The sequence below is a fragment of the Eumetopias jubatus genome, unplaced genomic scaffold, assembly GCF_037043125.1.
Source record: "Eumetopias jubatus isolate StellerSeaLion01/CBP00866 unplaced genomic scaffold, mEumJub1_p1.0 scaffold_15, whole genome shotgun sequence".
Taxonomy (NCBI): domain Eukaryota; kingdom Metazoa; phylum Chordata; class Mammalia; order Carnivora; family Otariidae; genus Eumetopias; species Eumetopias jubatus.
The window spans coordinates 64,748,882-64,760,878 of record NW_028274821.1 but is presented as its reverse complement, the minus strand read 5'-3'; the positions used below and the strand labels follow the sequence as shown (position 1 = coordinate 64,760,878).

The 11,997-nt window shown below is 41.6% G+C and overlaps 1 protein-coding gene across 1 annotated transcript; it reads left to right on the top strand.

Moving 5' to 3' along the window:
- The first annotated feature begins 4,161 nt into the window (after nt 1–4,161).
- Nucleotides 4,162–10,717, top strand: LOC114213445 (bile acid-CoA:amino acid N-acyltransferase-like). Its single transcript, XM_028108647.2, is given in 5 exon segments — nt 4,162–4,423; nt 4,426–4,632; nt 5,311–5,316; nt 7,443–7,645; nt 10,124–10,717. Coding segments are annotated over 5 exon segments (1,260 nt in total). The 5' UTR covers nt 4,162–4,173.
- Nucleotides 10,718–11,997: the final 1,280 nt, after the last annotated feature.

The window sequence follows — 11,997 nt, the reverse complement described above, 5'->3', positions numbered from 1 at the left end:
CACTTGTTTTTAGGCTTCTCAGGGAAAAATGTCTTAATTCACCATCAAATTCTCATTTTCAGCACCTGTCTCTCCGTAGGCTCATTCTCATCAGCATGTATTCATGCCTGTGTCTATCCCATCTCTCTCTCGCTCCCTCTGAACACACACACATTAAAAACAGAATACAATGTTAACAGATACTGTCAATACCTTGCCTGTAGATACTTCCCCTAGTGGCATTAGTGCACAGGCCTGACTCACAGTATCAGACCTTGGATTCCTGTGCCTGATAGTTTTTTTGGGCCTCCAGAGGCCACTTTACCGCTCAGCATGGCAGGCTGGAAGTGGTGGGAAATTAAGGCTCCTCCCTCCCTCACCACTCAGCCCTCAACCAACCGTTTATTGGACACTTCCGTTGCTCATCTGCACTCATCTTTCCTGGAAACCCCTCAAAGTACACTATTTGCTTATCAGTTCTTATCTCAAGGTAGGCTTCTTGAGGAATGCAAGCTAGGACACAAAGGGAACTCTTGACCCGTCCTTCAACTACCACGCTATTTTTACTTCTTATTCTGGAATAATTAAGCTGTCACGTTCATTCCTCATCCCCATTCTTACCAGGCAGTCTCCTCTCTCTAAAAATGCACAAGGATTTGCACATGGTATAGCGAATAGCAGTTTCAGATCTGAACTTGCTTCAATTATCAATTGATGATTGTCTCTCCTTTAGCCTCCTTCACCCCCCTGATCTATAACTATTAAGGATTTGATCTTACACAGTTGTGAGAGCTGGTTTAGTAGTCTCCAAAAAGTTATTTTCTTTGCAACTGAGGCTGATCTCACTGAGTCCTATCCTGACGTCCAACCCACAGAACTAATGAGCATAATAAATAACTGTTGTACACCTTTAAGTTTTTGAGTGGTCTATTACATAGCCAGAGTAACTGGAACACCTGTTTCTTTTGGGGTTACTTAAATATTTGTGTGTGTGTGTGTGTGTGTGTGTTATTCTAGAGAATATAATAGGTACCTGAGAAGTCTAGCTCTTGGTTAAAAACTTATGTGTGATTTTCCAGAACTGACTATAGGCAATTACAAAGGCTTTAGTTGGCAAGCATCGTGGTGGAATGCTGTCCTTCCAGCACCAGACTTGGGGTACAGCCAGTGCATGGCAATCTCTGGAAAAAGTTGGAAGCAAGGACTCAGGCCACTCGGTAGTTATTGGTCTCCCTAGTCACTAGTCACACGGGCCCATCATATTCTCATATTTGCCCTCCCTGCCCAGGAGCCCTCATTATGGCTCTATCAGACCTTTGCTCAAGGTCTGAAGTCTTCTCCAGGTATGTGTACTGAGGGGATGCTTGAATACACTTTCGCTCTGACTCAGCAGCCAGTTCTTTTCTACTTCTAGCCTTTCCCCTCGCTCTGCTCTGACCTCAGAACTGCTGGACGCTTGTTTTGGGGCTCGCTCAACAGTGGACCCACCCCCACGTCTGGCTGACCTGCCGACTTCAGACCCTCAATCCTTGTCCTGACCAGGCACTTTCTCCCTCACAGTAATTGATTAAAGGCTTGACTCTTGTTTTTGGCTTGCTGCTTTCATCAGCTACTCTGACACCTAAGCTGCTCAGCTTTCTCTGTCTCCCCGGGCTCAGCTGAGCTCCTAATAGTACCTTTAGGTTGTTATAGTCTGCCTGCAAATAATCTTGTGTTGCTTGAAAAAAAGTAAGTAATGTAATAATCTTACAACAGTATAATTCTATTTGCTCCATACCCACATTTTTGTCATTATATTTCTAAACCCAACAAGACATTATTATTTTTATTTTAAAGTCTTTTAATTGCATTTAAATACACATATATGTGTGTATGCATATTAAAGATTTTTTTAAGATTTATTTGAGAGAGCGAGCATAAGCAGGGGAAGGGGTGCCCTCTGTGTCTTCTAAAAAAAACAAAAACAAAAACAAAAAAACCCACAAAAAAGTTCTTGTCTGATCATTCCACCCTCTTGGCTAGTTCTATGCCTCTTCCCTATGGCCTGTTTGCTCTCGTCATGATTATGGGTCAATTTTCTTGATTCTGTTGTGTCCTGTAATTTTTAAAATCATACTCCAGATACTTCATATAAAAGAAATGACTAAGTAATATTTACCTCAAGAAAAGAGCAAAGCCTTACTCTGTCAGAAAGTTAGAATTAAGGGCTGAACCAATCTGACCTGTGATTGAGCTGGGTCTGAGCTTTGTTGCAGCTTTGTCTGATTCAGTGCACCCCTGCCTTCAAATATTTTTGGGTATGGGATTCTTCTCACCAGAAGAAATTGGGTCTAAGCATTGCTGAACTTCTGGAGATATTTTTGTTTTTTTTATGGCCATGTTGCTAGCTTTTCTCACTGTAGGGTATTTCTCTCTGATTCATAATTCTTCTAGAAAGAGGGTCACTAAGAAAATTTCTTTGCTCTGAAGTCCCACTCCTGGCTTTCTGAGCCTGGGGAAATCTATTTGGCTGTTCTCCCCATCCTTTGGAAGTTAGCTGCTTTGCTTTATACAAAGACCTGCAATGCCTCAGACAGATTTCTCTCAGCTCATGTCTCTGCTCTCATTCTTTGATGTATTGTTCTAGAGCACATGGCCAAATCCTTAAGAGTTGACACTTGGAGAAGGACCCTGGCTGGAGTTTCTCAGAATTCTAATCTATCAAACCAGCCCGCACACATCCATTAAAATTGCATTAAATTTTCTGTTGATTTCTCCTTATTTTTCTTTATAGGGGATTCTTTTTTGCTGTTTTATCATAGAGGAAAGTCGCTTTGTAGAAGAGAAAGTTTCTGGGCGCCTGGGTGGCTCAGTTGGTTAAGCGACAGCCTTCGGCTCAGGTCATGATCCTGGAGTCCCGGGATTGAGTCCCGCATCGGGCTCCCTGCTCAGCAGGGAGTGTGTTTCTCCCTCTGACCCTCTTCCCTCTCTTGCTTTTTATCTCTCATTCTCTCTCTCTCAAATAAATAAATAAAATCTTTAAAAAAAAAAAAGAGAGAGAAAGTTTCCTCTCTCCTGGGAGGAACCTATCACTCATGGAGTTTAATTCATTTAGATTCCTGGCAATCTAGTGAGTTTAAGAAAACAAAAATTTTTATTTTGTATTTATCCAGATAAGGTTAGGTTATTAGAATGGGAACAATGGTCATTTTTGTGGCTTTCTTCACAATAACCCAAAGGAGAAAGGCATTCCTTAATCTTCAAGAGGGAGATTGTGAAAAGCTTAGCAAATTTTTGTATACCTGAAGGGCTTGTCAGCATCTGGTTTTGCTTAGGACTGGGTAAGCCTAACTATGAAGCTGTGAGTATTTTTTCTTTAGGGAGTAATACATATGTCAGCCTACTTGTTCTCCCCAAAGAGTTTGTCCTCGTTCTTTTTGAGAAGACTTGTCTTTTATGCTCTGTTAGAGGTGAATTCTTAGATGCCAGGCATTCTGTTTGCAGGACTTGGGGAGGGGATTAGTAACGGAGTCCCCAGTTCCATATATGTAGATGTTTAACAAATCCCATTTTCTTTTTTTTTAGAAGATTTTATTTATTTTTTTATTAATTTATTTGAGAGAGTGTGAAAATGACTGCAAGCGGGGTGAGGAGCAGAGGCAGAGGGACAAGCAGGCTCCGTGCAGAGCAGGGAGCCTGATGCGGGGCTCGATCCCAGGACCCTAAGATCATGACCTGAACCAAAATAAAAAATCGGACACTTTAACCAACTGAGCCACCCCGGCACCCCAACAAACCCCATTTTCAGCTGCACATCTCACTCATATCCTTCGCTGCATCTAATTTTTCAAGGGCTCTGGATGGCCAATTGTGGTATCTTCCTTGGATGTGTTGATTCCATTCATGCATATTTAGCTGCTGCTTCCTCCATCCTGATTCATAATAACTACAAAACATATCTACTTGTTTTATGTCTTCTACAAATTTGCCAAAAGCTCTCAGGTATCTTGCACTTGAAGATTATATCAGGATATTTGCTAAATAACTAGAGAGTTAGAGCTGAATCCCAAGCAGCTGGTTTCTGGTCCAGTTTACCTTTCATTAACCTGATTATCACTGCCTTATTTTATTTTCCTATAAATATATATATATATTTTATATCCAGGTTTTACTGCAAACATTACTGAGGATCCTCTAAGGTGCCACATTGTAACAATGATTCAGCTGACAGCTACCCGTGCAAGCACACTTATTCATGAGCCAGTGCATATCCAAGCTACAGGCCTGCCTCCCTTTCAGATGGTGATTATTCAGGCATCACTGAAAGATGAAAAGGGGAACCTGTTTCATTCTCAAGCTTACTATAAGGCCAATGAAGTTGGTGAGGTAGACCTGGAGCATGCCCCCTCACTGGGAGGTGTCTACATAGGAGTCCACCCTATGGGTCTCTTCTGGTCCCTGAAACCTGAAAATTTTTAACGAAATTGTTGAAAAGAGATGTGATGAATAGCCCCTTCCTGGTCCAAATAAAACTTTATGATTCAAATTTACTATTAACTGACATCGCCACCACCGCTCCAAAAGTCAGCCTGACTTTGGAGAGGTGGTACATAGCACCTGGTATCAAACAGATCCAAGTTCAAGAAGGCCACCTTTGGGGATCCCTCCTGGTGAGTAGAATTAACTTGGTTACTTTCATCCTTGTGTTTCCTCTTTCGGGTGCCTAATCCTTCTAGAGGTTTAACTTGGATGTGGATAGTACATAGTGTAGTCCTTTCCAGCCTTAGAATCAGGGCTAATTCTGGGTCAGAACAAGAATATGGTGATGCCCATTCCAACTCAAGTTTGATCTCAACAATTCTGGAGCTTGTCTAAGGATATGACTAACATGTAGTTTATGGAGTCCCTGCATTATGGGGTTTCATAGCTTTGGATTTATGTGAAATCCATCTGTATTGAAGCCTATCTGAAGACCCACATCCTGATATCGTGGAACTGTGTCCCAGCTTCTTTTGGGAGTTCTGTCTTGTCTGAGTTTCAACTTAGATATAGGTCATTGCATGCAATAAGCTGATGATACAATGGACTGAAATACTGCAACAAATATAGAGGATACAAAGAGACTCTATATCCTCTAGTTTATATTTATATTCTATAAATATGAATATTCCATAAATCCACAGATAATATAACCTGCTCCCTAATGGCCATAAAACCTACTAGAAAAGTCAGTTTCCCACAGTGATCTCCACATATCAATAAGTGGTTCAAAACATCTACTGGTACATTTCTCAGGATTTATTGTGGGACCGAATGAAGCAAAGTTAATTTCCCAGAAGTAGCCCTCGACAGGTCCAGGTCTCAGGTGTGTCCGAGATCCCCTTCTTCAGGCATGAGCTTTGATCCGGGACACAGCCATCATATCATCAGGATGTACTGCGCCTCTCTCTGCTTTCAGAAACATAATCACTGTGTAGAAGTGAGATGGGTAAAGGAAGCCTGAAGTGTTAGAGGTGGTTCCTGACAGCAAGAGTTATAGATGATGTAGAAGGAATAAAAGATTTCCTTTCCAAAATCGTCATGACCCATGCAGTTGTTTGGATAAATCTCAGTATTTTTACACCCCTAGCACACACATCACTGTGTGTAGGTATCAGGAGCTAAGTGACACAAATGTCTGTCCACCTTGTTAAAAATCTATCGGTGCAGACCTCCCACCTTGGGATGATGTGCTGCATTAAAGGGTGCTATCTGTGAATCTTCTTGGACACTGCACGTGCTGTGTGTCCTGCTTGTTCTGTGGGGGATACAAAAGAGCTTTGAGCTGTGTGGGGCCAAAAGTGGTTGAGTCAGTTCTCAAAACAGTTCTCAACTACAACATTCTTCCATGATAAGAGGCTCAGCACTCTTAAGTCCTCCCTCTTCCTGTCAGTCAGGAGATGAAAAGCACCTTTATTCATTTATTGAAGTGGTCTTTTAAAGCCAAGATACATTTAGTATCATTTTATTTCTCCTTCTCTCAAGGTGAGAAAACATAGCAATGTTTTGTTTTGAAAATTCCCAATACTCCTTTAAATCAAATCACTCTTCTTTCTTCTTTCTTTTTTCTTTTTATTTTTAAGCAAACTCTTACATACTTATCTCCTTAAGTAACCAACATGGGGCTTCCACTCACAACCCCAAGATCAAGAGTCTCATGCTCTCCTGACTGAGCCAGCCAGGTGCCCCCATGGATGGGACCAGTTTTTCTTAGTTAAAATCACTTACCTGAGAATAGGACGCCCTCAGTAAGTACATCATAAATTTTTTTCTACTTTATTTAGGAAACTAGCTGCCTACACAGAGCATGAGTGTAGAATGATACTCTGACCATCCCTACTTTTTACAATGTGTTAAGCTGCAGTAATAAACAAATTGTTATTGCATGGAAGAACTCATCATTTACATCTGCTTGGCTGCAAGATTTCATCCCTATATAGTCAGAGGAATGGAACAGAGCAGAGTTAAGTTGGGATTTTAGCTAAAATAGTTATTTCAATAGCTTTTTTTGAAGACATATACTTTTGAAGCCTTTTTTTTTTTGAGTTATATATACTTTGAAAACCTAATTAAATCTGTAGAAGCTTTCATTAGTAAAATGCACACATAGGGACACTTGAGTGGCTCAGTTGGTTAAGCATCCTACTCTTGGTTTTGGCTCAGGTCATGATCTCAGGGTTGTAAGATTGAGCCCCATGTCAGGCTCCGTGCTGAGTGTGGAGCCTGCTTAAGATTCTCTCCCTTTCCCTCCACCCCTCCCTATGCCATCCCCACCCCAGATTGCACGCTCTCTCTCCTAAAAAAAAAAAAAAAAGAACATATAGACCTATATTTTGCATATCATTTCACGACCTTCATTGATTTCCTAAAGCCTAATTGTGTACCTTTTCATAGGTTAAAAAGCCCTTGCCTAATTTCAATGGCTTTCTTTACACCAATACTATAGAAATGAACTACTGTGAGTCCACCGGAGCCCTTGGCTACAGAGATTAAACGTGTTCAGTGAACATGGTTCCCAATCAACCTTCCTGATATTATGTTCCATGAATGTATCCAATCAGCTTTAATTCTGCCCCAGATCCAAGGCTGAAAACTTGGAGATTCTACTGAAAATTTATGCTTCGGGGCGCCTGGGTGGCTCAGTCGTTAAGCGTCTGCCTTCGGCTCAGGTCATGATCCCAGGGTCCTGGGATCGAGCCCCGCATCGGGCTCCCTGCTCAGCGGGAAGCCTGCTTCTCCCACTCCCACTCCCCCTGCTTGTGTTCTCTCTCTCACTGTGTCTCTCTCTGTCAAATAAATAGATAAAATCTTTAAAAAAAAAATTTATGCTTCAATTCCAGAATTTGTGATGCATTTCTTTGTGTTGTCGTATTTCTCTTCTCTTTTCCTTCCTTTCCCTTCCTTTCCCTTCATACCCAGTTCTGTTTTGTTTTGTTCTTTCTCAGGAGAGGGCCGTTTCCCGGGGGTAATTGACTTGTTTGGTGGTATTGGTGGACTGATTGAATTCTGGGCCCGTCTCCTGGCCAGTCATGGCTTTGTTGCCTTGGCCTTGGCTTACTTTAACTCTGAAGAATTGCCTTCCCAACCAGAAAAGACAGAATTAGAATATTTTGAGGAAGCTGTCAACTTTCTCCTGAGACATCCTAAGGTAATTTTTGCCTTTTATTTTATTTTTATTTATTATTTTTTTAAGATTTTATTTATTTATTTAACACACAGAGAGAGACAGCAAGAGCAGGAACACAAGCAGGGGGAGCGGGAGAGGGAGAAGCAGGCTTCCCGTTGAGGAGGGAGCCCGATGCGGGGCTCGATCCCAGGACCCTGGGATCATGACCCGAGCCGAAGGCAGATGCTTAATGACTGAGCCACCCAGGCGGCCCTGCCTTTTCTTTTAATCCCTGTTTTTAAATAACCATAACACCCTGTGGCTTCCCTTAACTTCCAAGTATGATTCTCCTCAGTGAACTTGAAATTCTATGACATATCCATATTATTCACATGATTTATTTCACATCCAATGTCTTTTGCTCAGAAAGACAAAACAGGAAGTTAGCCTGTGTCCATGATGGAATCAAAACACAATGGCTTTATTTATTTATTTATTTATTTGTCAGAGGGAGAGAGAGCACAAGAGTGGGAGAGAGAGAAGCAGGCTTCCCGCCAAGCAGGGAGTCCCAAGCAGGGCTCGATCCCAGGACCCTGCGATCATGGCCTGAGCTGAAGGCAGATGCCTAACGACTGAGCCACCCAGGCGCCCCTTAAATAGCTATTTTTGATGCATATGATGGAGTTGTCTTTGAACTATCACATAGGTGATGTTATTGTGCTGAGTTTTCTGCTTGGCTTAGATAAGAAATGAGGAGGTTACGTGATTCTGCTGTTCGCTTTCTTAGCCTGGTTGCCCTTGTACTTGTTGCATGGCTTTTCCATCAGTGTTCTTACCAGTGTCGCTTAGATAGTCAATACCTAATGAGACCTGGAAACCAGATTTCTTTCCTAGGCTCTTAGTACTTGCACTAAGCCTGCTTCATGCTCTCTCTTCTGTGAGAGGAGAGACCACCCATTATTTCAATTCCTTATAGGCCTTATTTCTCCATCTGTTGATTTTAAGTGTCTTCTAAGCATTCTAAATTCCCTGATCCCAAATTTGGTGGCAGAAATTATAACAGGAGTTAGTGTTCTGCCAAAAGCCTGCACATAACTGAGTCACTTTTTTGTTGTTGTTGTTGTTCATCCGTGTTATACTTCCTTTTACTTTGTCTTCCCTGGCCACATCCATTCTGAGTTCTCACCTCTCATTGCCTAAACTATGACTCTATATCTTTTATATTAAGACATAGAACTTCAGAGCTTGAAAGGTCTTTTTAATTCAAAAGGAGATGATTGCAGTCACCTTCTTAATATACCAGGATAGGACCTCAGGTAGAATGTATTGGCCTTACAAAGAGGCTGAAAAAATATGTAGCAGAGGGGAATAGGTTCAGATCCATCAGAATTTATCCCCTGGGACTGGATACATGCCTCATAAAATAAAAAGAGAATGGTCTCTATCATTCTACACGATACAGCATATAATCAATGCCTTTCCTTCTTGTTTGTTCCCATTGTCTTGGTATAAAGATCCAAATTGTAGCCTATTTCCTCTGAGAATCTCTCTCTGATTCTGCCTTTATTCCCTGCTAATCTGGAGTGGCAGCCTGGCCTATGTGCATTCTTATACCACAGAATTTGTAAGCTACTCTAATTGTCTGGTTTTTTTCCCCTCCTGTCTCTCCATCTGGCAGTGAGTTCCTTGATGATAAGAGATGATTTACCCCTTTCCTTCCTCTGTGTCCCCCAGTGGTTAGTACAGTGTGGATGATCTAAAAATGCTTGCTTGGGGGCACCTGGGTGGCTCAGTTGGTTAAGTGTCTGCCAGGGTCCTGGGATCCCAGGGTCCTGGGATTGAGCCCCGCATCGGGCTCTCTGCTCAGCAGGGGAGTCTGCTTCTCCCTCTCCCTCTGCCTGCTTCTCTGCCTGCTTGTTCTCTCTCTCTCTCTGTCAAATAAATAAATAAAATCTTAAAAAAAAATTCTTGCTTGATGACTGATGGTGGAAGAGGAAGCAGAGCCAAGCCTCCTTTATGAAACCTTTCTCTAAAGGAGAAACCCTCCAGGGAAACCACAGCAGAGGTTTCTGCTCACATTTCCATGCTCTGTTCTACTAAACTCATTCTTTTTCTCAGTCTTTTCCTATAGAGTACCCTTTTCTCTGAACTTCTAGAGACCCCAGAATTGGTGCAACAGAGTTTACCGATCAACTGTACCCTGACTCATATTATTCACAAGAGTTACGTGCCTCTTTCTTATTTTTCCTACTACATTGGTATTTCTTTAGGGCATTTTAAACTCAGCACCTAACACCAGGCTGAATGCATAGTATTTAATTTGGAAGGAACCTGACATGTTCTTGAAGGAGTATTTCCTTTGAACATTCATTCTGTATTCCAGAACTCTAGAACTGGGCATGTGGGTGGGATTAGTCCTTGCTTGGCTCCCACTGGCCATTCAAGTTCTTTGGTTGTTTGAGATGGTAGGGTTTTGCTAAATGGTGGACAGAGTCAACATCTCATTTCCATTATTTTCAGGTCCTCGGCCCAGGCATTGGGATAGTTTCCATAAGCAAAGGTGCAGAGATTGGACTCTCCATGGCTATTCGCCTAAAACCAGTCAAAGCCACCGTGCTTATTAATGGGCCCAACTTCGTATTTAGCATTCCACAGGTATATTGTGGTCAGATAAGTCGGCCCTTGCCCTTCTCTCTACAATTGCTATCCATCGACACCTTAGGGTTAGCAGAGTTCCAGCACAGCTTTGAGGAAACTAGAAGTGAAGCCAGTGAGACTTCTCTTCCCATTGAAAAGGCCCAGGGACATTTCCTTTTCATTGTGGGAGAAGATGATAAGAATATCAACAGCAAAACATATGCTAAGCAAGCCACAGAACAGTTGAGAAGATAAGGGAAGAACAACTCGACCCTGCTATCTTACCCTGGGGCAGGCCACCTCCTAGAGCCTCCCTATTCCCCACTATGCTGTGCCTCAAAGATCTCCAATCTCCACCTATTCATGCACTGGGGTGGAAGGGTGACCCTACACGCTGCTGCCCAGGAGCATTCTTGGAAGGAGATACAGAAGTTTCTCAGGAAGCACCTTGTTCCAGTTGTGACCAGTCAACTCTGAGAAGAGAAGATATCCTGAGAAACAGAAAAGCAATACCAGACCTTCACTTGATTTTCATGAACAATGTCTTTGATTTCTTATTGTGGGAGGTTATACTAAGAAAAAGCAGGAGGGTGACAGTGGTCATGTCTTGACTTTGGAAAGGGAAAATGGTTTCCATTTAATCCAATATCATACATGGAGAGTTTTACATTTTTTTAAAAATAAGTGTAGGGCTCTACCTGCCCTAAAATATTCTGGTTTATTATTATAACAATTGTTTGGTGGGAAAAAAAATGACCAAAATGAATGACAGAATCTCCTGGTTTGTAAAACAGATATTAGTAGAATCAGGTGCTGATATTTGTTGATTTCTTAAAACTCAAATGAAATATGTTTAAATTTCTCATATTTGAAAATATGCTCATGGTTCATGGTTACTTCATTGTCATTGAAAAACTAGAGCTGGGTAAATGAATTTATTACTTTAAGGCAATATGGAAGTTGATACAGAGGTAACATGATTGAGTCAGCCTACAATCAATAATTCAACAAATGCTAATAAAAGAAAAGAAGGTAATATTTGTGTTGAAACGTACAGCATTTTGAGAAAGAATCTGAGATTCATAGAATTGCACTTTGGGAAGGAGCCATGATGGTGTGGTTTGTGTACCTTAGGGCCTGGCAGACTGTTTCTATAAAGTTCTACATAGCAAATATTTTCAGCCTTGTGGGCCATGAAGTCTCTGTCACTGTTGTTGAGCTCTGCCATTCAAGCACAAAAGCAGTATAGATAGGCTGTAATGAATGATCGTGGCTTTGTTCCAATTAAACTTTATTTATGGACACTGACATTTGCATTTCATATAGTTTTTACATGTCACAGAATAGTAATTTTCTTTTTATTTTTTTCTAAGCTTTGACCAATGTAAAAGCCATTTTCAGCTTATGGACAGCAGAAAAACAGGCTGTTGGCTGGATTTAGCTCACAGGGCATAGTTTGATGACCCTGGGTGTAAACAGTCCAAATTACGTTGTCCAAGGTCAAGTCTGACGCATTTTCTCTAAGGGGTAAGTCACAGCCCACATATTCCTGAGCTACTGAATTGCAATGGATGGAAGTGGAAGGTGAGTAGGAGATAATCAAGTGAAGATGAACCAGTAAAAAAGGGTTTTGAATGATTCCTTAGTTGTGGTGGGGAAGCCAGCGAGGAATGAGAGTAATAGAAGTAATAGGAAGACACTTCATGGTACCTGCCTAAACTCTTTTTCTTTCATCTGCTTTCTGATGCTCCCTCTGT